Source organism: Littorina saxatilis, linkage group LG7 (genome assembly GCF_037325665.1).
Source record: "Littorina saxatilis isolate snail1 linkage group LG7, US_GU_Lsax_2.0, whole genome shotgun sequence".
Classification (NCBI taxonomy): Eukaryota; Metazoa; Mollusca; class Gastropoda; order Littorinimorpha; family Littorinidae; genus Littorina; species Littorina saxatilis.
In genome coordinates, this window is record NC_090251.1 from 9,006,442 (window position 1) to 9,034,229 (window position 27,788).

Genomic DNA, 27,788 nt, shown 5'->3' on the forward strand with positions numbered 1-27,788 from the left:
GACGCATGGAGGATTCTCTGCGAGCAGTGACTGAGCAGATAGGTTTTATCCAATCCAGAATGGATTTTCTTGAAAACAGTCAGAGAGAAATGGAAGATAGACTAGAACATTTCCGCGGATCCGTTGATGACGAGCTTGATAAACTAGAAGCCTTTTCCAGAAGAGACAATCTAAAGTTTTTCAACGTTCCCCAGACTGACACAAGTGGAAAAGAAAGTTATGATGCGTGTGCCACTGCCCTGATAAACGTGCTACACAACACAGTACCAGATAAACAATGGACGCGTGACGACATAGTACGTGCACATCGCCTTCACACTAACAGATCAGGACCGCAACCTATGATAGCGAAATTGGCGAAGTGGTCAGACAAAATGGACATTTTAACAAAAGGCAGAGACAAGTTGAACGAGAAAGGTGTGAGGGTCGCATGTGATCTGACGTCAAGACAGCAAAGCATTATCCGACAGCATCGTGACAGGGGGATCCACGCATACTACAGGGGCAACACGCTGGTTGTGGACGGACCGCTCCAATCTCGCCGCAGCCACAGGCACCAGAACGACAAGGAACATCACAGCAGTTACGCAGCCGCAGCCCAAAACGACAGGTACATGAACGAGTACTCAGATGCTGCCAACTACGACAGGTACTCTCATGCTGTCAACCTCGACAGGTACAACGAAGCTACGCACTACGACAGGCACCAAAGCAGGTACCGTGATGCAGCGCGGCAGGATTCCAGGCTTCACGGCTGGGACCAACACCGTGACACTCACCCGCATCCACGACAGAACGACGCTCCTTCGGGTCTTTTAGAGCCCGGGGAATTCCCATCCCTGCCCCGCACCAAACCCCAACCCACCCCCAAATCACCGCCTCCCTCCAAATCCCCGCCCCCTCCAAATCCCCGCCCCCCTCCAAATCCCCGCCCCCCTCAAAATCCCCGCCCCCCTCCAAAATCCCGTCAGCTCCCAGCCTTACAGGCACAGACAGCGAAGCAGAGTGCCAGAGGGACCGACCATCTCACGGGGACGACAAGCCAGCGTCAGAGTCAGGGGACTCCCGAGTTTCTGCGGGCTCAGACGTCACGACAGAGGAGCTTTCGCCCGCGCAAGACGCCTTGCCCCAGTCGCCGGTGGCTGACCTTGGGGCTTCCCCGCAGGAAGACGCCATCAAACTCGTCATCGATGACGACAACACAACCGCCTCACTCCCTCTCAGTACGGTAATACAAGGAAACCCCACGAGGGTTGAACGCGATGTTGTTTTTCATGATGCCCTAGAACCAAGTAATGCCGAAAACCCCGTGCAAGGCGTGATGACCGACAGGCCACGGACAAGATCGAGGGCTGTGGTTGATTGTGGTCGACAGCTGACACTGACAGAATCATTGAGCCGTGGTAACGATACTGCCACGAAGTCTAATGAATGATGGGTAGGCCGGGCCAACTGTGACATTACTCGACGGATTGTCAAGTTTATGACATATAATATTGAAGGGTTGAGAAATGTTTATGACTGTGAAATAAGAGCCTACATTGAGAAGTTTGATATTGTCTTGCTAGTTGAAACGTTTTCAGTTACCTTTCCGTCCTTGATTTTTCCGTTATATGATGTGTTTCTTTCTCCAGGTTTAAAAGTTTCAGACGCAGTCACTGGGCGTCTCTCCGGTGGTGTAGCTTTGTTGGTTAAAAAAGAAATTAGCCATTTTGTCGAAAGAGTAGAAACAGAATACGATAATTGCGTTGTATTGAAATTAGCAAAAGAGTTGCTGGGGTTGGAGAGTGATGTATTACTGTTAGGGACATATCTACCACCAGCCAACTCTGCCTATTACAACGAAACTGAAATTTCAAATGGTGTGTCTATTATGGAAGAGTGTATTTTGGATCTTATAGAAAACGTTGGTGATTTGCCCTTTATTTTGTTTGGAGATTTGAATGCAAGAACAGGTTCTCGGAATGCACGTGAAATGCAGTGTTTTTATGATGCAGATTATTTCAGTGTGTTCCCGTCACAGAACACTGAAGTCGAGGAAGGAGACGATTGTTTTGAAGAATGCGTGCGTGTGTCGAAAGATAGAGAGGAAAATGCCTTTGGTAAATATTTGTTGAATGTTTGTGAGCAATTTGACTTTGTTATTGTGAACGGTATGCAGGGAAAGGGAGGAGGGGACGGTAACTTTACCTATGTTTCAACATCGGGTTGTAGTGTTATTGACTATTTTATTGTGTCAAGAAATTTGTTTTCTTCTGTTTCACTTAACGTAGCTGAAAAAATTGAATCCAAACATATGCCTGTGGAAATGATCTTCCTGCCAAATGATGTTTTTGTCAACTCTGAGTGTAATGTTTCTAAGGCTGTCAAGATTGAAAAGTTTGTTTGGTGTGATGAAAAGTCGACTTCGTTTGTATCCTCATTCTCTTCTGAAGAAATTCAGGCCCGCCTCCGAGATGCCACTGAACTAATAGAAGTTGATGTCAATTTATCTCTGAGTAGATTTAACGAAGCAATGACGATGGCAGGAGAGTGTATGAAAAAAAGAGTGTATATTGGAAAAGACAGACAACAAAGGTGGTTCGATTCAGAATGTTACCATAGTAGAAAAGATATCAGGCAAAATCTTCGTTTATTTCATAGCGGCCGTGTAGACAAGGATTGTTATACCGAAAAAAGAAGTAGCTATAATGAACTTATTAGACAAAAGAGAAAATCTCATCGTCAGTCTCTTATGGAGTCTTTAGATAAAGGGAGTAGTGATCCTAAATTGTTTTGGAAAACAATCAAATCGTTGGCATCTAAGGTGGCAGGTGTGATTTCCATTAATACAGAACAGTGGTATCAACATTTTTATAATGTGTTTAACTCTTTTACAAAAGAAAATAATGATCATACTGATTTTGTTGAGGATGGTGTTAATCGGGTATCTGATAGTGATGAGGAGGAGGAGATGTACGACATGGATGCGCTTGAACGTGTCATCACTGAAAACGAAGTAAAAGAAGCTATTAGAGTATTAAAGAATGGTAAAGCTGCAGGACCCGATTATTTAATTGGGGAGTTCTTCAAGAATTCCGCCACAGCTGTTGTGCCGTTTCTTACAAAATATTTCAATAAATTGTTTACCTCAGGACTTTACCCTGATGTATGGACGGAAGCCATAATTCATCCCCTTCACAAGAAAGGGGATAAGAATAATCCTGATAATTACAGAGGTATTTCATTATTATGTATATGCAGCAAATTGTATAGCTACATTTTGAACAACAGATTGACGAATTGGATCGAAAAACATGAAATATTAAATGAGAGTCAAGCTGGTTTTCGCAGAGGCTATAGTACCGTTGATCATATTTTTACACTACATAGTGGGGCTCGTATGTTGCAGACGCACTCATAAATCATTCACATCTTGCAACAAACATCATACTTTGTGGTATTGTTCCTTATAATTATTTAAGGGATTTCAGATACAGAGCCACTTCAGAAATCGTTTTTTTTTTGTCTTTGATAGGGAATAAAAGGCTGCATTTACAGCAGACGAAATTCGTACCAAAAGCGCTCAGCAGTAAATATTCCCAACTCAGCAAATGTAAAATTCAATGGTTTACCATGCACCAGAAGTTGTCTGCTGATAACACATGCATGACATAAATACTCTTATGGGTATTTTTGTGTTCTGGTATTTAATTTGATCGTTTTTAGAATTTTATATATCCGCAGCATGAAAATTCAAGATGGCGGCCTCCGCAACATTGCGTGTTTTGATTTGAGCGAAAACAACGTTTCTGAAGGTAAGTTTTCAAGAATACGCATCCATTCACCAATGTCACATCATTTTACTGTTTAATTCTCCCCTGGGGTGTGTTATTCATCGGGTGAAGTGCTGAAATGCAGAGTAATCTTGCAATAGCTCATCAGCTGAATTGTGATGCTGATAGATCTAGATCTATCTCTTGATTAGGCCAAAAAAAAAAAATAGGTGTGGTTACGGTAACATAGCCAAAAAAAATAGGGTAGGTAGGTAGGCAATCATTTTTTTTTTTTTACTTTTTTTTCTAATGTGTACAAATTAAACCTACTTGACAGGGAAATAAGTGTGCGACTCGGGCGCTTTCGCTTTCATTGCGTTTTTTGCACTCGGTTTTTTTGTTTTTTTTGTTTGACAAATGTAATAAAAAGTTATAGGATCGGCCCCTAAAAATAGGGTAGGTCGGGTTACCGTAACCACACCTATTTTTTTTTAGGCCTTACAAGTAAGGAAATCATGATCGCCACGCTGGTGATTTTAAACAGATTAAACGAACTTTGAATAAAAGGCGAGGAGAAAGAGATTGTTCATGGTATGATAAATGATTAGTCCTGCCTACGTTAAGGACTTCCATAAGGTGGGGAGGGGTAGAGTCAAAAACTGAGTGAGGGTAGGCCAGATAGTAGGATGACCAGCTGGAGATAAAAACACTCCACTCCCCATGTCTTTACAGTGTTGTGATCAAACTTTCAAAGACGGTAGGTAACAGACAAAAGCATACAGTGTATGCTAATCAAATGAGATAAGTGGTTTTGAAAAATGAAGAGGTACCGCTCTTTGAGTTTTACAATTTTGGTTTGTTGCTTGTTTCTCATCCTTTTGCTTATTTTAAGTTGACCGTGCATTGGTGTGAATTTTATTTTTACAGGATATATACAAGAGTTACACCACATGCCGGTTCCTGGGAACAAGCGTTCTGCATTTATTCCGGTGCCACAGAAGGGAGCCGATTTCACTAGTACTACTGTATCAAGGTTTGTTACCTAATACATCTTAACAGTAAGATTTTTTTATTTGTATTAATTGGAACATGTTTGCACATCATTTGTAAGCGACCTCTGTGAATTTGATGGGTTTAACGTACGAACCCTCACTATGGTCAACATTCTGTTAGCGACTGTTTGAAGCGAATAAATGTAGCGGTCAGAAAGATTCCAGAATCAGTTGGGTCACTGGAAACTGTGTTTGTTTGTTTTTTAACCTGAAACAGTAAGAATTATACGAATTCATGAAATACAATTTTCTTTCATTTTGGTCTGTTGTGTGAAGACTTGCTAACCCGGCTTTGACCGACTCTCTGAGATAGTAAACATTATTCAAATACATTCAAATAAAAATGTCACTTTTCATCTTTTGTGTGAAGGGTACCACAGGCTGATTTCCTGCACCATGGATGTAGAGGAGGCCAGACAGTCTGCTTCTCATTCCAGCTGTGTTGCGTTTTTTTCTGCTCGTGAAGTGTATCGCCACATTGCCAAAGCCATTGGCCAAGAGAAGTCACCCTGTCTGCCCATTTTGCATAGCCTTACAGGCTGTGACACTATGTCGTTCTTCAATGGTATTGGGGAATCAGAAGGCTTGGGAAGTATGGCAACCATTTGAAGACGTCACTCAAACTTTCTTCAGGTTGTCTGCTCCTCTTTGTAAGCTGAGTACCACTGACAGGGCAGCACAAGAGCTTTTTGGTGTACATTTGTAGGACAAAACCAGCAACGTACTGGGTGTAAACAGTGCTAGACGGTACCTCTTCAGTAAAAAGAGCTGCCAAATTGACCATAATCCCCTTACAAGTGAGGCGCTGCTGCAGGACATGAGATTGAGAAGAGCCATCTACCTATTAGACTTCCAAACTCTGTGGGCTGGCAGTTCAAGGCTGGAAAGTGGGAGTCATTCTGGACGAGCTTTCAAGAGGTATCCAGCGTGTGCCGAGAACTCATGAGGTGTGCCTGCAAGAAGAGCTGTACAACAAAACGCTGCAAATGCTGCTAAGAAGGACTGCAGAGCACAGCTCTCTGCAAATGTGCTTGCATGCCTGTGAAAACTGTCAGCATCTAAACTGTGCAAAAATATTATTGCACCCATTTTCATACCCCAACTCAAACTTTTATTCCTGTGTCATTTTATTCAAACTGTCTATGCCATTAAAGGCTCGCATCTTCGCTATCTGGCACATTTTTTTTAACATCATCATTTACGCCGTCAAAATAAGGATACCCTTGACGTGACAAAGAGATGTGACAAAAACTTCGGGTACCTTTTAAAAAGCCGACGACAATTCCTGAGGCACAACTGGGTCACTGTTGTATACGAAGAGAAAGTCAACTTGATTATCCATCCAGAACAGGTTGTTTTATTTCGCCATCTTGCATATTTCTAGTGTTGTGCCATTGTACCTACTGATGTATGTGTCGATCTCACGGATGAGATGTTTATGTGTCAAATTTGAGGGATACCCAAGTCAACTAAAATCCATGTATTTTAGCAATGACCAAGTGGGTTACGTTGAAACTTTCAGGAATGTGTGTCTACGCACGAGGCGTAGTTCAACCGTTTGAGTACATTTTCAAATCTTCACGAAATAATATTTTAAAAACTGCCACAGGTTTGTTGACTTACATCCCACATATTTTTGACTTCGCATGTATATATGACAGATGGTTGTTTCAAGTACTGCCAAAGTTTCTTTTGAGTATAGACACTTGCCGGAATGTGCTAGTTGTGTAAACACATGAGAACAAACAACGTTTTCGAAATACAGCGATTATGAATTTTAGTCGACTTTTGAGTTGATACATTACATTTTTATCAGTTTTATTTTGGGGGTACCCTTATTTGGGCGGCGGTCAAATAACCCATGTAAAGGCCACCTTTTATCTTAAAAGTGTTCCAGTTAGCCAAGTTGAGTGCCCTCAATAGCATACATTGAATATAACAGCACAGGAATGAATGTTTTCGTTTTGGTATGAAAATTGGTGCAATATATTTATTTTTGCACAGTTTAGGTAATCCACAAATTCTTCAACCCTGCCACCCACACCGTCCAATCATTCTCTGCACCAACAATACATGTATTGTTTTGTTTAAAAATGTGTTTGTGTTAGTTTCTATTGCAAGAGAATGTCTTGTAGCATCAAAAATGCCTAAATACCCTTTTATTGGCGGCCATTTTGAAAATTGTAAAAAAACTACTGATTTCTTAATTTTTTCACGGTGGCTCTGTATCAGGTTTTGTTAAGCAAAACCAAATGTCCATTTACGCCAAATTTGCTGTTAATCACATGAAGTGAAATATGCCTAACATACCCAACCGTTTACACTGGCGGCCATTTTGAAAAATTGTTTAAAAACTACCCATTTTTTTATTTTTCGCGATGGCTCTGTATCAGGTTTTGTTAAGCACATAAAACTCTTCATATTTGCTTAATTTGGTGTTTGTTGCATGATTTGAATGATTTTGCAACATAGGAGCCCCACTAACAAGCTTTGGTACAGAAGCAGTTATTGACACACAAGAAGTTGTATGTTGCTTTTATTGACTTTCGTAAAGCTTTTGATTCAGTTGTAAGAACTACGTTGTGGAAAACTTTGAAGAAAAATGGAGTTAAAGGAAAGATGTACCAGGCGCTCAGCTGTATGTATGACGTGGTAAAAGCAAAAGTGCGATCAGGAAGTGATTTTTCGGACTCCTTTATGTGCCCAAGGGGTCTAAAACAGGGAGAAATTTGTAGTCCAGTTTTGTTTTCTCTACTAATTAATGAGCTAGCTAATGATATTGTCCAGAAGGGAAAACATGGTATTCAACTTATTCCAGACTTTTTGGAAATACTCATTCTGATGTTTGCAGATGATATTATTCTTATTTCAGATTCTGTATGTGGGCTCCAGAATCAGTTAAACATTCTGTGGGATTCGTCTAGACGTCTTGGACTTGAAGTTAATTTAGACAAATCTAATATTGTTGTTTTTCGGAACGGTGGTCACTTGGCCTTGCGAGAAAGATGGGTGTATGGTGGACATCCTATGAGCGTTTTGAACATGTATAAGTATTTAGGAGTATGGTTGTCTACACGCCTGTCCTTCTCTCACACTCTTAATGATTTTGCTGCAAAAGGGAAAAAGGGAGTCATTGGTATTCTAAAATGTTTATGGCAACTGGGTGACAGATCTCCAGCTATTTTTTTCAAGCTCTTCGACGCACAGATTCAACCGATGCTGTCATATGGTGCCGAAGTTTGGGGGGTTGAAGCAGACCATACACCTATAGAGAGAGTTCATTTATTCGCACTTAAACGTTTTTTGAATACGAGTATGAGAACACCAAATGCTATGGTCTATGGAGAAACGGGAAGGTACCCCTTGTTTATAAACAGCTTTGTTAAATGCATTCGTTTTTGGTTACGTATATTGAGGATGCCACATCATCGCCTTCCGAGCAAGGCGTATAAAATGCTGAAATATCTCCATGAACAAAATAAGAAAACATGGGCCTCCTCGATCTGTTACACTCTGTACATGTACGGTTTTGATGAAGTATGGGAAAACCAAGGTGTTGGCGATGAGAGGGCGTTCCTGACAGCATTCAAAGAAACACTTATTTCATCCTATAAGCAAACCTGGCTTGAAAATGTACAAGGAAGTGAACGTTTCTCTCTGTACAGAACCTTCAAATCAACCCTAACATTATCCAACTATTTAAGTGATTTGAAACATATTAAAGCTAGAAATCTTCTGATTAGACTTAGATTGGGAGTATCTCCTCTGAAAGTGCATCGATTTCGCTTTAATTTAAATGCAACCTCCGCTGATTTATCTTGTCCATTTTGTTGTGGCAGTGTTGAAGATGAAGTCCACTTTGTTTTAGTATGCCCTAAATATGCTGAGTTAAGAGAATATTATATTCCACGAAAATACACTAGAATCCCATCATTGTTTAAATTAACCATGCTGTTTTCAAACACTAGTAAGCCGCTATTGCTACGTTTTTCTACATTTGTCATGAAGGCGCTTTCCATTCGTAATCCATAATCCGTAAACGAAACAGGGCGATGTTCTTGTTTTTGTTCACTATGTGCATTTGTATGCTGGTGCTTGAGATGTGCTCATCTCCATGAAAAGGGCCCAAGGCCTACTCATTAAAACATTCAGACTTCAGACTTCAGACTTCAGACTTCTCTCTCTCTCTCTCTCTCTCTCTCTCTCTCTCTCTCTCTCTCTCTCTCTCTCTCTCTCTCTCTCTCTCTCTCTCTCTCTCTCTCTCTCTCTCTCTCTCTCTTGAGATTGTACATTTGGTGTTAAACAGGACGATGTTTGTAGCCCAGTTTTATTTTCTCTCTTTATCAATGAGTACGGTCAGCACTTGAGATAATTGAGAATGGAAGACATGGTGCAACATTTACTGATGATTATTTGGAATTGTTTATTCTTCTGCTTGCTGATGATTTATTTATTGTTGTTATCAGAGACTGTTGTGGGTCTACAGACGCAGTTCAATAATTTACGCAGGGCAGTGTCCTCTCTTCATTTAAAGGTAAACATGAGTAAAAGGAACATTATTGTGTTTAGGAAGGGTGGATATTTGAGTGCAATGGAAAAGGTGGATATATGGGGAAGATATTTTACCTGTTGTAAACGTTTATAAGTATTTATGAATATTATTTTCAACTCGACTCAGTTTCACTGCTGCCAGTAGCGATCTCTCAAGCTGGGCCAAAAATGCTCTGATGTGTATTTTGCAAAGATTATCTGTGCTTAATAATAATAGTTTGAATGGTTTTTTTGAAGTTGTTTGACTCCCAAGTACAACCGATAGTACAGTATGGTGCTGAGATATGGGGACTAGATAAGGCTGCTCTGCAGTGTGAAAAAGTTCATTTATTTGCATTGAAGAAGTTCTTAGGAGTCCGAAGGCTAACACCTAATGACCTAGTATATGGCGAGACAAACAGATATCCAATATATAATTCTATTTTAAGATGCGTAAGCTACTGGTTGAAACTGTTAAACATGGAGGCGCACAGACTTTCTCGTAAATCATATGACATGTTGTATAAAATGGATGAGAGTGGCAAAAAGAACTGGGCCTCAAGTGTTCGTTGTAAATTGTATGAGTATGGTTTTGGTTTTGTGTGGTTGAATCAGGGCGTTGTTAAAGGCACAGTAAGCCTCCCGTAAACCATCACAGAGCGCCCCGAGCGTCTACATACAGTACAAGCATACTTCCATTTGAACGCTCACCGAACGGGAACATCCTGGCTGCTTTCTGTCGAGCGTGAGAAATTTTCAAAGAATTTATTTTCGTGGACTTCTCATCAACAACAATGGCGCCTCGTTTTGGTGCTGGCCGGGACGGCTGTTATGAATATGATACCGGAAATCACGACCGGGCAGTAAGCCTCCCGTAAACCATCACAGATACTGATGGCTTTTACACACAGTACAAACACCCTTCCATTTGAACGCTCACCAAACGGGAACATCCTAGGTGCCCTACGTAAAGAGCGAGCAATTTTTAAAGAATTAATTTTACAGATTGTCTCGAACACTTTTTGGACCCATCCTGAACTCAGGTCAAAAATGAGTTACTTCCCTTCTATCGATGTAAACTGTCGATAGCCGTGGATCGATGATTATCAGAATGTTTTTGGACCGTGGTGCGTTTTTGCGCTAGACCTAACTTATAAAATCTAAATAATAAATTGACAGCTTGTTACAACATTCTTTAATCATAAAAGAATTCTTTTTTCATCAAGACAAGATCAGAAAAGCCCGGAAGCAGGGTCACACAAGGGTCGTAGCAGACGACGGTTTACAGTGCATATCGCCGTTCCTCTCAACAGTCAAAAGCCATCGCTAGAGTCCTTGTGAACCACAGCCGTTTGTTTCGTGTATAAAAACTTGCTATTGTAGATAAGCTCACATCGAGCCGGATTCCAATGACTAACTGACGACTACATTGTGAAAAAGGGAAACTGGATCACACGGGTTCACGATGGCTCAGGGGTAAGATAAACCACGCAAAAATAAATTCTTTGAAAATTGTTCGCTCTTTACGGAGGGCGTGAAAGGCAGTAAGTAAGTAAGTTTACGGAGGGCACCTAGGATGTTCTCAATCGGTGAGTGTTTAAATGAAAGGGTGTTTGTACTGTGTGTAAACGCCTGACCGTATCTGTGATGGTTTACGGGAGGCTTACTGTGCCTTTAATGAAAAAGATTGTTTGTGTGTTTTTAGGGAAAGGTTGGTCGATTGCAGATGGCAAGAGTGGGATTATCATATATATACAAAATAGTGATAGATTTGCTGTTAATCGGACATTTTGTACTGTACATGACATTAAACCCTATCTTTTGTTGAATATGGATAGACATCAAAGTTTATTATGACTAGGTTTCGATTAGGTATTTCAGAAATTGCTGTGCATTCTAACCGATGTAAAAAAAAACATAATGCCGATCAGTTGATGTGTCCCCTTTGTAAAGAAAACCAAGAAGATGAAGTCCATTTTGCTTTTTGTTGTCTATACTTAAACAGATTAAGAGAAAAATGTATCCCATTTAAATATTATAAAACCCCAAGCACTTTTAGACTTAGCCTGCTCCTGGCCTCACCTCAAAAAACTGTTATCAGAAATGTATCCCTGTATTTGTATAAAGCCTTGAAATTAAGAGATGTTGTAACCTCTTAGTTAAAGACCGGGTAAATATGTTTTATTCTGTAGTGTTGTGCGGTTATTATGTTATTATGTTGTACCTTTTCTGCACCTGATGAGTTATATTATCTGCAGCGTGAACCGTTTGTTCACACTCATTCATAAGGGGCTATGGCCTATTGAATAAATTAGCTGCGTCTGCGTCTGCCTCCCCCCCCCCCCTCTCTCTCTCTCTTTCTCTCTCTCCCTCTCTCTCTCTCTCTCTCTCTCTCCCTCTCTCTCCCTCTCTCTCTCTCTCTCTCCCCTCTCTCTCTCTCTCTGAACATGTGGGTGTATGTTTGTGCGTGTCTATCTGCGTGTGTGTGAGCGCGTGTGTGTGTGTGTATGTGTGTTTGTGTGTGGTGGTGTGTGTCTGCTTATGTGTGGCACAGTAAGCCTCTCGTAAACCATCACAGAAACTGTCAGGCTTTTTACACACAGTACAAACACCCTCTCGTTTGAACACTCACCGCTTGAGAACATCCTAGGTGCCGTACGTAAAGAGTGAGTAATTTTCAAAGAATTTACTTTCGTGGACCGTCTGATCTGCAAATCAGGCGCCTCGTTTTGGCGCTAGAACTAACTTTTAAAATCTAAATAATAAATTGACAGCTTGTAACATAAACTTTCTTAAAGTTAGATCAATTCGAAGGTTTGAAATTTAAAAAAAAAAAGATAGCCCGGAAGCAGTTCACGAAAGGTCGTGTCTCAAAGCAGACGATTTTTTCTGCATACCGCTCGCTTTCTTTGAAGCCAGCCGCCGCCGATAAGTTCGTGTGATCTCATAGGTACACAATAACGTGCTAGTAGTGCACATACAGCCAGTCGCATTGGAATCACAAACTGACGACTAAATTGTGGAAACAAGAAGGACAAAGCCCATACGACTCACATGCTTGACCTTGACCTTTATATGACCTTGACCTTCAGGGTCAAGGTCAAATAACTAAACCTAACAAGGACATCATACACTAAGAACTGCTTTACACATTTTTCCTACCAAAATAAATGTGACCTTGACCCAAGGTCAAGGTCATCCAAGGTCATGCAACACAAAGCTGTCAATTCAAGACATAGGAAGTACAATGGTGCTTATTGGCTCTTTCTACCATGAGATATGGTCACTTTTAGTGGTTCACTACCTTATTTTGGTCACATTTCATAAGGGTCAAAGTGACCTTGACCTTGATCATATGTGACCAAATGTGTCTCATGATGAAAGCATAACATGTGCCCCACATAATTTTTAAGTTTGAAACAGTTATCTTCCATAGTTCAGGGTCAAGGTCACTTCAAAATATGTATACAATCCAACTTTGAAGAGCTCCTGTGACCTTGACCTTGAAGCAAGGTAAACCAAACTGGTATCAAAAGATGGGGCTTACTTTGCCCTATATATCATATATAGGTGAGGTATTCAATCTCAAAAACTTCAGAGAAAATGGGAAAAATGTGGAAAAATAGCTGTTTTTAGACAACATTTATGTCCCCTGCGACCTTGACCTTGAAGCAAGGTCAAGATGCTATGTATGTTTTTTGGGGCCTTGTCATCATACACCATCTTGCCAAATTTGGTACTGATAGACTGAATAGTGTCCAAGAAATATCCAACGTTAAAGTTTTCCGGACGGACGGACGGACGGACGGACGGACGACTCGGGTGAGTACATAGACTCACTTCGCATGTGAGTCAAAAAGGATAGTTAATCACACGGATCCACGATGGCTCAGGGGTTAGATAAACCACGAAATCTGGTGTGTGGTTTACGCGAGCTAAATAGCAATTCAAACGAACTGTTTCATTTATTGCTTTTGCAAATGTGTTCTATAAGGTTAGAACTGCTTTTTTCATTAGAATATTTAAGGGGAGGTGGGCCAGTGCACTACCTTTTTTTTATTTTGAATGTTTTATTGTGTCTGAATGTTATTGTTGGATACTTTCTTCTGTTTTTGTTTTTTTGCGTAGCAAATGCTCGACTTGCTTGTCGAGGAGATACTGCTCAGAAACTGACTCAAATACAGCGCAAAGCAAGCCAGTGCCAAGACGTAAAAAGTCTGCGCCATGCATGGCGTGTTCGGAAATGGCGACCTGTGGATCTGCGTGGAGATCAAAGCTTTCCTCTGTATCGGAAACACCCGCAGAATCCAAACTTTGGCCTAGTACCAGCGGAACTACTTGTTGTTGCTAACCGAACTAATAAAGACATTGTCCTCTTTCTTATTTCGAGCCATTGTTATCGTATCAAAGGTTGTTTCTCAAGGAAAAATTCGCTTTCGGTTGTCACCGATCGTTTGATGTGTAACCAGGATGTTGTAAAACCGAGTGAACTTCGGGTGTTCCCGTCATGGCCGAGAGTCTCTTCGGTAGTTTCCGTATGCAAAATTCGTAAGCTGAGCATGCGCACTCACAAAGTAAACTGGTTCCCGATTTCGGTTTATGAAACGAACCAATGGATGTCGAGTACCTTCCAAATAAGGACATTTCCGTTCGATTACGATTGCTGCCTTTGCTGAGTGAATGGAACATTCATCAAAACACTGATGTCATGTTATAGGTCAAGAGCTGCTGCGCAGTTTCGTATGTCGTGAATGCACTGTTTTGCTGAGGACAAAGCCGTAACTAGCCTTTGAAATGAGACATTTTTTGGCGGGGGAATATCGACTACAGAAGACAATCAATGCCACACATGTTCACATTTTGTCTGTATTGACAGATAAATAGGACACTTTTGACAAAAACACCGACAGTGACACACATGAATGATAGGTAGGTTATGGAACACTAATCTGCAACAAGAAGGGCAAAGCCCATACGACTCACATGCTTGACCTTGACCTTTACATAGCAATGACATCATACACTAAGAACTGCTTTACACATTTTTCCTACCAAAATACATGTTCATCCATGTCATGCAACACAAAGCTGTTAATTCAAGACATATGAAGTACAATGGTGCTCATTGGCTCTTTCTACCATGAGATATGGTCACTTTTAGTGGTTCACTACCTTATTTTGGTCACATTTCATAAGGGTCAAAGTGACCTTGACCTTGATCATATGTGACCAAATGTGTCTCATGATGAAAGCATAACATGTGCCCCACATAATTTTTAAGTTTGAAACAGTTATCTTCCATAGTTCAGGGTCAAGGTCACTTCAAAATATGTATACAATCCAACTTTGAAGAGCTCCTGTGACCTTGACCTTGAAGCAAGGTAAACCAAACTGGTATCAAAAGATGGGGCTTACTTTGCCCTATTTGTTTGTTTGTTTATTTGTTGCTTAACGTCCAGCCGACTACGCAGAGCCATATCAGGACGACTTTGCCCTATATATCATATATAGGTGAGGTATTCAATCTCAAAAACTTCAGAGAAAATGGGAAAAATGGGAAAAATAGCTGTTTTTTAGACAACATTTATGGCCCCTGCGACCTTGACCTTGAAGCAAGGTCAAGATGCTATGTATGTTTTTTGGGGCCTTGTCATCATACACCATCTTGCCAAATTTGGTACTGATAGACTGAATAGTGTCCAAGAAATATCCAACGTTAAAGTTTTCCGGACGGACGGACGTCCGGACGGACGTCCGGACGGACGGACGTCCGGACGGACGTCCGGACGGACGGACGGACGGACGGACGACTCGGGTGAGTACATAGACTCACTTTTGCTTCGCATGTGAGTCAAAAATAACAATAACATGTTTTTTTAACAATTTGATCAATTTGCACTGGCCCACCTGCCCTTAAACCATTTTGAGACATACTCGGGCTTTAACGAGGGATAAGACACCTATAGCTCTAACAAAAGAAACAAACAAACGAACAAAACAATACCGTCATCGCCGTAAGTCGCTCGCCGCATCTTCCTCTGTGGGTGCTCTCTGTTCCGTTTCGTCATCCCACCCCTCTCTGCCTTGTCGTCACGCCGGGCGCTTGAAACGTTGAGATGCATCGTCTTCAACCGCTCCATCCGCTCGTTATGATTCATCGTCTTCAACCACTCCATCCGCTCGTCGCGACTCATCGTCTTCAACCGCCCCGTCCGCTGCCTAGCGTCTTCTTCGCGCCAAGCTGTAGACGTGCTGTCATGAGGAGCGTCCTGCCAGTGGTGTTGCTTCGTCACCTCTCTTGTCGCCTCAAGTTCTGGAAGCGATGTGGTCAGTGCTTTTTGTGATGTGCTGTAAGACCAGCTTCTCTTTTCTCCTGTGTCTCTGCCATCCGGTGTCATGGAAGATTTGTCTGACGGATTGCGCGACCTGCTTTTATCTTCTCCCGTGTCTCTGCCATCTGATTTCATGAAAGATTTGTCTGACGGATTGCGCAACCTGCTTCTCTCTTCTCCCGTGTTTCTACCATTTGGTGTCATGGAAGATTTGTCAGACGGGTTGCCCGACCAACTCTTTTCTCCCGTGTCTCTGCCATATGATGTAATGGACGATGTATCTGACAGCTTGCCCGACGTGCCTCTATCTTGTCCCGTGTCTTTATCATCTGGTGTCATGGAAGATTTGACAGACGGGTTGCGCGACCTGCCTCTTAATTGTCCCGTGTCAATGCCATCTGATGTCATGGAAGATTTGTCAGACGGGTTGCGCGACCTGCCTCTCAATTGTCCCGTGTCAATGCCATCTGATGTCATGAAAGATGTGTCAAACAGCTTACCCGACTTGCCTCTCTCTCGTCTAGTGTCTTTGCCATCTGATGTCATGGAAGATTTGTCAGACGGGTTTTCCGACCAGCTTTTCTCTTGTCCTGTGTCTCTGCCATCTGATATCATGGAAGATTTGTCTGACAGCTTGCCCGATCTGCCTCTCTCTTGTCCTGTGTCTTTGCCATCTGATGTCATGGAAGATTTGTCAGACGGGTTGTCCGACCAACTCTTTTCTCCCGTGTCTCTGCCATCTGATGTCATGGAAGATTTGTCTGACAGTTTACCCGATCTACCTCGACTCTCTCGTCCAGTGTCTTTGCCATCTGATGTCATGGAAGATTCGTCAAACAGCTTACCCGACCTGCCTCTCTCTCGTCCAGTGTCTTTGCCATCTGATGTCATGGATGATTCGTCTGTCAGGTTGCCCGACCAATCTTCCAGTTTCTTCAGTCTTTGATCAGTCAGAGCAGCGGGTTTACGTGTCTCAGGCGCGTTACTTGAATCGCTGTGGTGTTGAGTTGGCGGATAGAGCAGTTTGGTGTTGGTGATGGTGTTGCCTGTGCCGTGGTGTTGAGCTGGCGGATAGAGCAATGTGGTGTTGGTGGTGTTGTTGCCCGTGTCGTGGGACAATCTTTTGTCATCCTCTTCAACAGCCATGCCGGGTGGTCGTCTGCTCCCCTCTTCCTTGACTGCGGCGGGTGCATTTCGCATAGGGATAACCTCTGTTCCCTGTCCATGTAACTCGGCTTTTGTCTTATTTTGCTCTTCACTAGTGGTGTCCCTGCCTCTGTTGATTCCTAAAATGATCAAAAGAAAGACGTAAGTCATGCTGTATACGCTCAACATGTTTGATTTCTTGACAAGACGAAGAAAAAAAACTTGAATCTGACGCCTGTAGCAAGATCAAATGAAAATGATTCGGTCTTCTTGAACCAAGGTTTTTTTTTCTTAAAGTGCTTGTAATTCGACCTGCTAATACTGTCTGTCTGTCTGTCTGTCTGTCTGTCTGTCTGTCTGTCTGCGTTGTGTTCATATCACAATTACAGAATAATGTATCTGATGTCATGTTGTCCTCCTCTTCCTGCTAATCCTCATCATCATCATCATCATCGTCATCATCATCATCATCATCATCATCATCATCATCATCATCATCATCCCCTTTCTCTGCCTGTAGTATGTCAGCTGACGGTATGGGTATTTGTTTTTAACGGGCAACAAAACAAACGGTTCAATAAACGACAAAGAAGAAGAACCACTACAACAAACACAACAAAACAATGTGTACGTGTGTGGTTTATTCATGTATGCATCAGACACGTTGCAAGTTTTCATCAGGTAAATTACATTTAATTCTTTGTAACCAAGCAGCGAAGAGGTTAACATCACCATCATCATCGTCATCATCATCATCATCATCATTATCATCATCATCATCACCATCATCACCACCACCGCCAAAATCGTCATCATCATCATCATCATCATCATCATAGCGTACAGCATACACAACCTGCATAAGCTTTGTGATTATGATCACAGTGAAGCAAACTACGACCGGCACGGTGGCCTAGTGGTAAGGCGTCCGCCCCGTGATCGGGAGGTCGTGGGTTCGAACCCCGGCCTGGTGAAGGTGTGTGGGAAATATTTGTAATGTGATTACTCGGCTGTGAAACCCAACTCCTGTGATATGAGAGGGTAAATTTACATAGTGCAATATCATATTTGATTGTATCCCTTTTATGTTTTATGTTTTATGTGTGTCGTCCTATACAATTGTTGTTATAATCGTTTACAGGCAGACAGGGTGTGCCGAAGAAAAATTTCCATTTTTATGTAATATTTTAATGGACAATAAAGTGCTGTTATTGTTATTGTTATTGTTAAAATTGGCAATCTAGTGGCTGCTCCGCCTGGCGTCTGGCATTATGGGGTTAGTGCTAGGACTGGTTGGTCCGGTGTCAGAATAATGTGACTGGGTGAGACATGAAGCCTGTGCTGCGACTTCTGTCTTGTGTGTGGCACACGTTAAATGTCAAAGCAGCACCGCCCTGATATGGCCCTTCGTGGTCGGCTGGACGTTAAGCAAACAAACAAACAAACAAACAAGCAAACTGCGAAGTGGATTGAATCGATTATTGCAACCTCAAAGAGGAAACAAATTAGCTGAACAGTGATCGAAGGGAAAAGAAAACACAGTTATTTCACTATTTTTACTTACGAACACAGAAGACGTGTAAAGCTTGCAGCATTACCAACAGGAACACAATTGACAGAGGACTCCCCATGCCAAACCCTCTGTTGAAAATCAGCATTCTAGGGTTGAAAAGTCAATTCTCATCGCTGTGGTAACTGCTCCGTGAACAAGGAACGGACTAAACACTCGGAATATTTACAGCAGATCAAGCAGACCTTGTCATGTAAGTCGACGAAATTGTAAAACCAGTGTGTGGCTTATGAGTTCCGTGTGGTTTATCACAAAAATAAAATGACGTAATAAGCAGACGTAAAAGAATCATAACGTCATCATATATCCCCGGGTTGAGTAGATTCACCCAGCCCAAAAGTCCCATGCCATGGTGGCGATAACTTTGCGACATAACCACAGGCACTCGTCACGATGTGGGCAGGGCAACAGGAGCTTGTATCCAACAACCGGTCGGTCGATAATTATTTACTCCTGCATGCTTATTATTTACTGCTGCATGCTTACCCTTACTACTACTAGGGGAAGGGCTCCTAATATAGACCGGCTCCTAATATGGACCACCTCCAGTTCTGACAAACTAACGGCGCTAGAGCGCTCAAAATAATTTCATTCGCTGTATTCATCCTCTCTGGATAACTTGCACATGTCAAACATGCAGAAACACAAACCTCAAAATCGTTAGGCTTTTTCTCTTTTTATATTTAGTCAAGTTTTGACTAAATATTTTAACGTAGAGGGGGGAATCGAGACGAGGGTCGTGGTGTATGTGTGTGTGTGTGTCTGTCTGTCTGTCTGTGTGTGTGTGTAGAGCGATTCAGACCAAACTACTAGACCGATCTTTATGAAATTTTACATGAGAGTTCCAGGGATTGATATCCCCGAATATTTTTTTCATTTTTTTGATAAATGTCTTTGATGACGTCATATCCGGCTTTTCGTGAAAGTTGAGGCGGCACTGTCACGCTCTCATTTTTCAACCAAATTGGTTGAAATTTTGGTCAAGTAATCTTCGACGAAGCCCGGACTTCGGTATTGCCTTTCAGCTTGGTGGCTTAAAAATTAATTAATGACTTTGGTCATTAAAAATCGGAAAATTGTAAAAAAAAATAAAAATTTATAAAACGATCCACATTTACGTTCATCCTATTCTCCATCATTTTCTGATTCCAAAAACATATAAATATGTTATATTTGGATTAAAAACAAGCTCTGAAAATTAAATATATAAAAATTATTATCAAAATTAAATTGTCGAAATCAATTTAAAAACACTTTCATCTTATTCCTTGTCGGTTCCTGATTCCAAAAACATATAGATATGATATGTTTGGATTAAAAACACGCTCAGAAAGTTAAAACAAAGAGAGGTACAGAAAAGCGTGCTATCCTTCTTAGCACAACTACTACCCCGCTCTTCTTGTCAATTTCACTGCCTTTGCCATGAGCGGTGGACTGACGATGCTACGAGTATACGGTCTTGCTGAAAAATGGCATTGCGTTCAGTTTCATTCTGTGAGTTCGACAGCTACTTGACTAAATGTTGTATTTTCGCCTTACGCGACTTGTTTATATTTACTCAAGAGGGGGGAATCGAGACGAGGGTGTGGTGTATGTGTGTGTGTGTGTCTGTCTGTGCGTGTGTGTGTGTAGAGCGATTCAGACTAAACTACTGGACCGATCTTTATGAAATTTGACATGAGAGTTCCTGGGTATGATATCCTTTTTTTCATTTTTTTGATAAATGTCTTTGATGACGTCATATCCGGCTTTTCGTGAAAGTTGAGGCGGCACTGTCACGCTCTCATTTTTCAACCAAATTGGTTGCAATTTTGGTCAAGTAATCTTCGACAAAGCCCGGACTTCGGTATTGCATTTCAGCTTGGTGCCTTAAAAATTAATTAATGACTTTGGTCATTAAAAATCTGAAAATTGTAAAAAAAATATTTTTTTTATAAAACGATCCAAATTTACGTTCATCTTATTCTCCATTATTTGCTGATTCCAAAAACATATAAATATGTTATATTTGGATTAACAACAAGCTCTGAAAATTAAATATATAAAAATTATTATCAATTTTTTTTTTTCGAAATCAATTTAAAAACACTTTCATCTTATTCCTTGTCGGTTCCTGATTCCAAAAACATATAGATATGATATGTTTGGATTAAAAACACGCTCAGAAAGTTAAAACGAAGAGAGCTACAGAAAAGCGTGCTATCCTTCTCAGCGCAACGAATACCCCGCTCTTCTTGTCAATTCCACTGGCACTGCCTTTGCCACGGGCGGTGGAGTGACGATGCTACGAGTATACGGTCTTGCTGCGTTGCGTTGCGTTCAGTTTCATTCTGTGAGTTCGACAGCTACTTGACTAAATGTTGTATTTTCGCCTTACGCGACTTGTTTCGCTTTTGGCAGCGTTCACTCTAAATTTGTCGCCTAAAACGGACTCGTTTCTGTCCACAGCCAAAGCTTTTATCACACAAAATGTGCTATATATGACAGCTAAGACCGTATTTGTTACATATTAGCAGTGTTGACCCCGAGTTTCTACTGCAAACAAAAAATATTAGCAAAATATCAAAGTATGTGTGAGTCTCCTAATATGGACCACCTTCAACAAATCGAAGAAAATAAAAGATAAAGAATATTTTCATTAATTCATCAAGAAGCTTGCTAAGAATTACCTATAACTAGCCCTCGATATTTCAAAAAAATATAAACAAGAGGCGAAGCCTTCAAGGCTCACGTAAGAAATCGACAAACAGTAACACAAACTCAATCACTCCGTCACACATACACACACACACAGTAAGCATAGGTGACACTGTGCAAGAAAGCGAGACACTAGATCTAGATATGTCTGTCTGCATGTAGCCTACTTACAAGGACACGACTGCCAGATGGCCAACTAGTCTCGGCCCGCTCAAAATAACAATGACCGAGACTTTCAGTAATTCCTTCGAGTGACGTCTAACCCTCTTACCCCATAATGTGACGTCTTCAAATGTTAAAGTTTCTACCACAGACATATACATACATACGCACGCACGCACAGACAGACAAAAGTTATCATCGCATAGGCTACACTTACGTGAGCCAAAAATAGTCTTCTTTTCGTGGAAGTTGATAATTTCACTTATTTTCACTCTGTTTTTGATAAGCTTCTTTAGTTTCCTGGTGTGCTTCAAATAATGCTCTCATCAACCCGAAACAGTCATATCAATCTAAAGCATATTTTAATTAGTCTGACGTGCACACTCCCGTCGCGATATAACCTTGAATGGTTGAAAACGACGTTAAACGCCAAATAAAGAAAGAAAGAAAGACCTGCACACTAAGTTGTATCATATTATTTTGAAGAATAGGGGGCTTTTTACAGTGATTCGTGAAGGCCTCTCCACTGGTCCATATTAGGCGCCCAGGCTCCTAATATGGACCATTTGTGATTTTTTTCTGTATTTAATTTTTGCTGAATGTCTATCAAAGCTATTTTACTCTAATTAGGCCTAACGGTTAACCGAAGAGAGAAGGACTACCAAACACAAAATGAAACTTCTTTGCAAGAAAACAAGCTAGTTATCAGCATGAAACAAAAAGCGGTCCATATTAGGAGCCCTTCCCCTACTTATTAGAAGGAATATAACGCGAAGTGCTCGGCACTGCCGACGCGCTCCGTTTCAAGCTTTCTACATCACTCTCTGCACCCCCTTCCCGAACGCACGAGGCTCACACACAAACACAAAGGATTAAGCTTTCACTTCATGCGACAAACTCGAAATAACCATTCAAGCAAAGAGGCAAAGATGAAGTTATTAACATGGTAAGTATGTATGTTAATGATGATGATGAGTGTGTGTGTGTGTGTGTGTGTGTGTGTGTGTGTGTGTGTGTGTGTGTGTGTGTGTGTGTGTGTGTGTGTGTGTGTGTGTGTGTGTGTGTAGAGACAGCCTAACAAATGTGCTGTTTTGGACCCCTCCCCTTTTTTTGACCAGCAATGGGAAAAAATGCCATCTTCATCAGGGGTGCGTTGCATAGGCAGAGCGCCACAGAACGTGTGCGAGCGTTTTCTAGGCAACGCATAGTTTTGTTGTGGCGTTCGCGAGCGTTAGCAAGCGCTCGGTACGAGTACCATTGTCCGGGGTCACTGAAGCGTAACAATGGCGACCGCTCGCCGAGAATGGTCTAGGAAACGGGGGTTTGCGCGTAGCATTCTGTAACGTACCTGAGAGGTGGCACGCCAAAACCTATTGCACTGTACTGAGCTTTCCGGTTGACTCTCTCTCTCTCTCTCTCTCTCTCTCTCTCTCTCTCTCTCTCTCTCTCTCTCTCTCTCTCTCTCTCTCTCTCTCTCTCTCTCTCTCTCTCTCTCTCTCTCTCTCTCTCTCTCTCTCTCTCCTTATCGATTATTGATTACGTTTGGTGTTTTAAGGTAGTTTTGATTTATTTCTTATTCTTAAAACGTGAAAACATTGTTTTGAGATTTATCATGAGTAATTCTTCTACCTCATGGCCCACAAAAGAGGGTCTTCGTAATGGACACCTTAATATCAACCATGCAATTAATAAATTACACGAGGTTTCCACCATGCTTTTAAACTCAGGAACACATTTTCATGTTATGGGGTTTACAGAATCAAGACTATCTGACACGATTTCGGATTCTGAGGTTTGTGTTCCAGGTTACAGTGTTGTACGCAGAAACCCCCAACAATGTAAAGAAACTGGATTGCTTGTGTATATAAGTGAATCATTGATCTACACACGTTTAACACATTTATACTTTTCAAAAAAAGAAACGCATAGCTTGTAATATTTGGTTAATTTAGTTATATGGCTACAAGGATATCCACCAAACTGCAGAAAATGTTTATCTGGTCGTCGACCTTTCGTCCATTGCCACAAGTGAGCTCTGCACGTGACGCATGCGTTATCAGTGGCTACAATGTCAAAATTGCTCATTTGGCATGACCACTCGTCATGCTTCAGTGTAATCTCGTGAAACTCGGGGAATATTGAGCTCTCACCATGTCTTCCAAAACCCATAAAAGCGGATTGTTCGCCACAAAGAAATCAGACGACAATTCAGCGACGAAAGATGGCCCGATTGAGCAGAGAAGACCGCCAAATTGCATTGGGTCGTTTACAAGCAGGCCAAAGTCAAAGTGCAATCGCCAGGCACTTCCACGTGTCCCAGAGCACCATCAGTAGACTGTGGGTCAGGTTTCAAGCCACTGGCTCCGTTGCTGACTTGCCACGAGCGGGAAGACCAAGGGCGACAACTGCTGCTCACGACCGCTTCATACGGCTCCGCCACCTCCGGAATCGTTTCCTGTCGGCCTCATCTTCTGTCCAGGCTCTCCCCGGGCCACACCGATTATCGGACCAGACCGTGCGGAACCGCCTGCATGAAGCTGGTTTGAGAGCTCGCAGACCTCACAGAGGAGCTGTCCTCACCCGCCGCCATCGCCAGAACCGAGTGCAGTGGGGCAACCAGCACCTTCGCTGGACCGTCCGGAATCACTGGAGACACGTGTGGTTCAGCGACGAGTCCTACTTCCTGCTCCAGCGACATGATGGTCGGAGGAGGGTCTACCGGAGAGTAAACGAACGTTACGCGCCCAACTGTGTGGATGAGGCACCCGTTCATGGTGGTGGAGGCGTCATGGTGTGGGGGGCGATCAATACCGCTGGAAGGAGCACCCTGGTGCACGTCCAAGGGCGCATAACTGCCCAGCGATACGTGGAGGAAATTCTGCGCCCACACGCCCTTCCTCTTCTGGCTGACCAGGATGCCATATTCCAGCAGGACAACGCTCGCCCGCACACAGCACGACTCACCACCCAGTTCCTCACCGACCACCATGTCCAGGTGCTTCCCTGGCCATCCATGTCGCCAGACATGAACCCGATAGAACACCTCTGGGATGAATTGGACAGACGTGTGCGCAGGCGAGAAGAAGCGCCGGCAAATCACCGCGATCTATTGCAGGCACTTCAGGAGGAGTGGGACACCATCCCACAGCAAGATATCCGGCATCTGATCCAGTCCATGCCCAGAAGGTGCCGGGCAGTTGTTGCTGCTCAAGGCAGTCACACCCCCTACTGACTTGACAGCCTCGGCACCCAATCGTATTGATTGACTGATTGATTTGAAGATGCAAATGAACTGTGTGTGCATTCAACTGTGTCCGTACCAAATTTCAAACAAATAATCTAAATATTGGATTTTCTGTTAATTTTTTCGAAAAATAAAACAAATTTGGCAAGTAGCAACTATGCGTTTCTTTTTTTGAACAGTATGTGGAATCCGTCTGGATCGAGGTCAAATTAAACAAGTCGCGTAAGGCGAAAATACAATATTTAGTCAAGCAGCTGTCGAACTCACAGAATGAAACTGAACGCAATGCCATTTTTCAGCAAGACCGTATACTCGTAGCATCGTCAGTCCACCGCTCATGGCAAAGGCAGTGAAATTGACAAGAAGAGCGGGGTAGTAGTTGCGCTAAGAAGGATAGCACGCTCTTCTGTACCTCTCTTTGTTTTAACTTTCTGAGCGTGTTTTTAATCCAAACATATCATATCTATATGTTTTTGGAATCAGGAACCGACAAGGAATAAGATGAAAGTGTTTTTAAATTGATTTGGACAATTTAATTTTGATAATAATTTTTATATATTTAATTTTCAGAGCTTGTTTTTAATCCGAATATAACATATTTATATGTTTTTGGAATCAGCAAATGATGGAGAATAAGATAAACGTAAATTTGGATCGTTTTATAAATTTTTATTTTTTTTTACAATTTTCAGATTTTTAATGACCAAAGTCATTAATTCATTTTTAAGCCACCAAGCTGAAATGCAATACCGAAGTCCGGGCTTTGTCGAAGATTACTTGACCAAAATTTCAACCAATTTGGTTGAAAAATGAGGGCGTGACAGTGCCGCCTCAACTTTCACGAAAAGCCGGATATGACGTCATCAAAGACATTTATCAAAAAAATGAAAAAAACGTTCGGGGATTTCATACCCAGGAACTCTCATGTCAAATTTCATAAAGATCGGTCCAGTAGTTTAGTCTGAATCGCTCTACACACACACACAGACAGACAGACAGACACACGCACATACACCACGACCCTCGTTTCGATTCCCCCTCGATGTTAAAATATTTAGTCAAAACTTGACTAAATATAAAAAGGCACCTCCAATACTCATTGGTTTCTGCTATAGAAATCCAGCAGAACGTGTAAACTGGACGGACAAATGTTCACATATGTTAGATGCTGCTTTGTTAGAATCAAAAGAAACCATTCTCTTAGGAGATTTTAATATTGATTCATTAAAACAAAATAAACCACGGTTAGATATGTTCAACCTTTATGATCTTAACCTTTGCCGTGCTTCCTGGGTTCACCTGTACCCAGAGACACACTAAAATCATTGTAACTCTGGAACCATTAAAGGTATCGTTTTGAAATTTTAAGTATCTCTCACACACCTAATTTGCTCTCTGTCTGCAAATCTTTAGTGTGTACATGACAAAACATCAGAATTAATTGATTATGATAATTTACATAAACACTACCGATGGCGCGGGTTCACACATACCCATACTTTTAAAGAGTAGTAGTGATTGTAACTATCCCTCTGCCGACGGCGCGGGTTCTGCTACACCCATAATTACCAAAGCGGCGGAACAGTGTCTGTCTGCCTGTTTGTCTCCAAGAGACTGTCTGTCTCTCTGTTTGTCTGTCCGTATCTCTCTGTCTGTATGTCTGTTGTCAGTTGCTCTGTCTGTCTGTCTGTCTGTCTATCCGTCTATCTGACTGTCTGTCTATCTGACTGTCTGTCTCTGTCTCTCTCTCTCTCTGTCTGTCTGTCTATCTGACTGTCTGTCTATCTGACTGTCTGTCTCTCTCTCTCTTAGTCTCTCTCTCTGTCTCTCTCTCTTAGTCTCTCTCTCTGTCTCTCTTTCTTAGTCTCTCTCTCTCTCTTTCTTAGTCTCTCTCTCTCTTTCTTAGTCTCTCTCTCTCTTAGTCTCTCTCTCTCTCTTTCTTAGTCTCTCGCTCTCTCTCTTTCTTAGTCTCTCTCTCTCTTTCTTAGTCTCTCTCTCTCTCTTTCTTAGTCTCTCTCTCTCTCTTTCTTAGTCTCTCTCTCTCTCTCTTAGCTCTCTCTCTCTCTTTCTTAGTCTCTCTCTCTCTCTCTTAGTCTCTCTCTCTTTCTTAGTCTCTCTTTCTCTCTCTCTTTCTTAGTCTCTCTCTCTCTCTCTTTTTTAGTCTCTCTCTCTCTCTTTCTTAGTCTCTCTCTCTCTCTTTCTTAGTCTCTCTCTTTCTTAGTCTCTCTATCTCTTTCTTAGTCTCTCTCTCTCTAGCTCTTTCTTAGTCTCTCTCTCTCTCTCTTTCTTAGTCTCTCTCTCTCTTTCTTAGTCTCTCTCTCTCTCTCTTTCTTAGTCTCTCTCTCTCTTTCTTAGTCTCTCTCTCTCTCTCTTTCTTAGTTTCTCTCTCTCTTTCTTAGTCTCTCTCTCTTTCTTAGTCTCTCTCTCTCTCTTTCTTAGTCTCTCTCTCTCTCTCTCCCTTTGTTAGTCTCTCTCTCTCTCTCTTAGTCTCTCTCTCTCTCTCTCTCTCTCTTAGTCTCTCTCTCTCTTTCTTAGTCTCTCTCTCTCTCTCTCTCTCTTAGTCTCTCTCTCTTTCTTAGTCTCTCTTTCTCTCTCTTAGTCTCTCTCTCTCTCTTTCTTAGTCTCTCTCTCTCTTTTTTAGTCTCTCTCTCTCTTTCTTAGTCTCTCTCTCTCTTTCTTAGTCTCTCTCTCTCTCTTTCTTAGTCTCTCTCTCTCTCTTTCTTAGTCTCTCTCTCTCTCTTTCTTAGTCTCTCTCTCTCTTTCTTTGTCTCTCTCTCTCTCTTTCTTAGTCTCTCTCTCTTTCTTAGTCTCCCTCTCTCTCTTTCTTAGTCTCTCTCTCTCTTTCTTAGTCTCTCTCTCTCTTTCTTAGTCTCTCTCTCTCTCTTTCTTAGTCTCTCTCTCTCTCTCTTTCTTAGTCTCTCTCTCTCTTTATTTGTCTCTCTCTCTCTCTCTTTATTTGTCTCTCTCTCTCTATCTTTCTTAGTCTCTCTCTCTCTTTCTTAGTATCTCTCTCTCTCTTTCTTAGTCTCTCTCTCTCTCTTTCTTAGTCTCTCTCTCTTTCTTAGTCTCTCTCTCTCTTTCTTAGTCTCTCTCTCTTTCTTAGTCTCTCTCTCTTTCTTAGTCTCTCTCTCTTTCTTAGTCTCTCTCTCTCTCTCTTTCTTAGTCTCCCTCTCTCTCTCTCTTTCTTAGACTCTCTCTCTCTCTTTCTTAGTCTCTCTCTCTTTCTTAGTCTCTCTCTCTCTCTTTCTTAGTCTCTCTCTCTCTCTTTCTTAGTCTCTCTCTCTCTCTCTCTCTTTCTTA

General features: G+C 41.8%; 1 protein-coding gene across 4 annotated transcripts in view; it reads right to left on the reverse strand.

Annotated features, from left to right (window-relative positions):
• Positions 1 to 18,471, reverse strand: part of LOC138970624 (uncharacterized) — a 425,184-nt gene extending 406,713 nt beyond the window's left edge. For all 4 annotated transcript variants that reach the window (XM_070343089.1, XM_070343090.1, XM_070343088.1 and 1 more), the window contains exons 1-2: positions 18,380 to 18,471; positions 15,342 to 16,955 (exon numbers count right to left, since the gene is read on the reverse strand). In XM_070343089.1, coding sequence (XP_070199190.1) covers positions 15,342 to 16,955; positions 18,380 to 18,446 — 1,681 coding nt within the window. In that variant the 5' untranslated portion in view covers positions 18,447 to 18,471. The remainder of the gene's footprint in view (positions 1 to 15,341; positions 16,956 to 18,379) is intronic.
• Between the last annotated feature and the right edge of the window lie 9,317 nt (positions 18,472 to 27,788).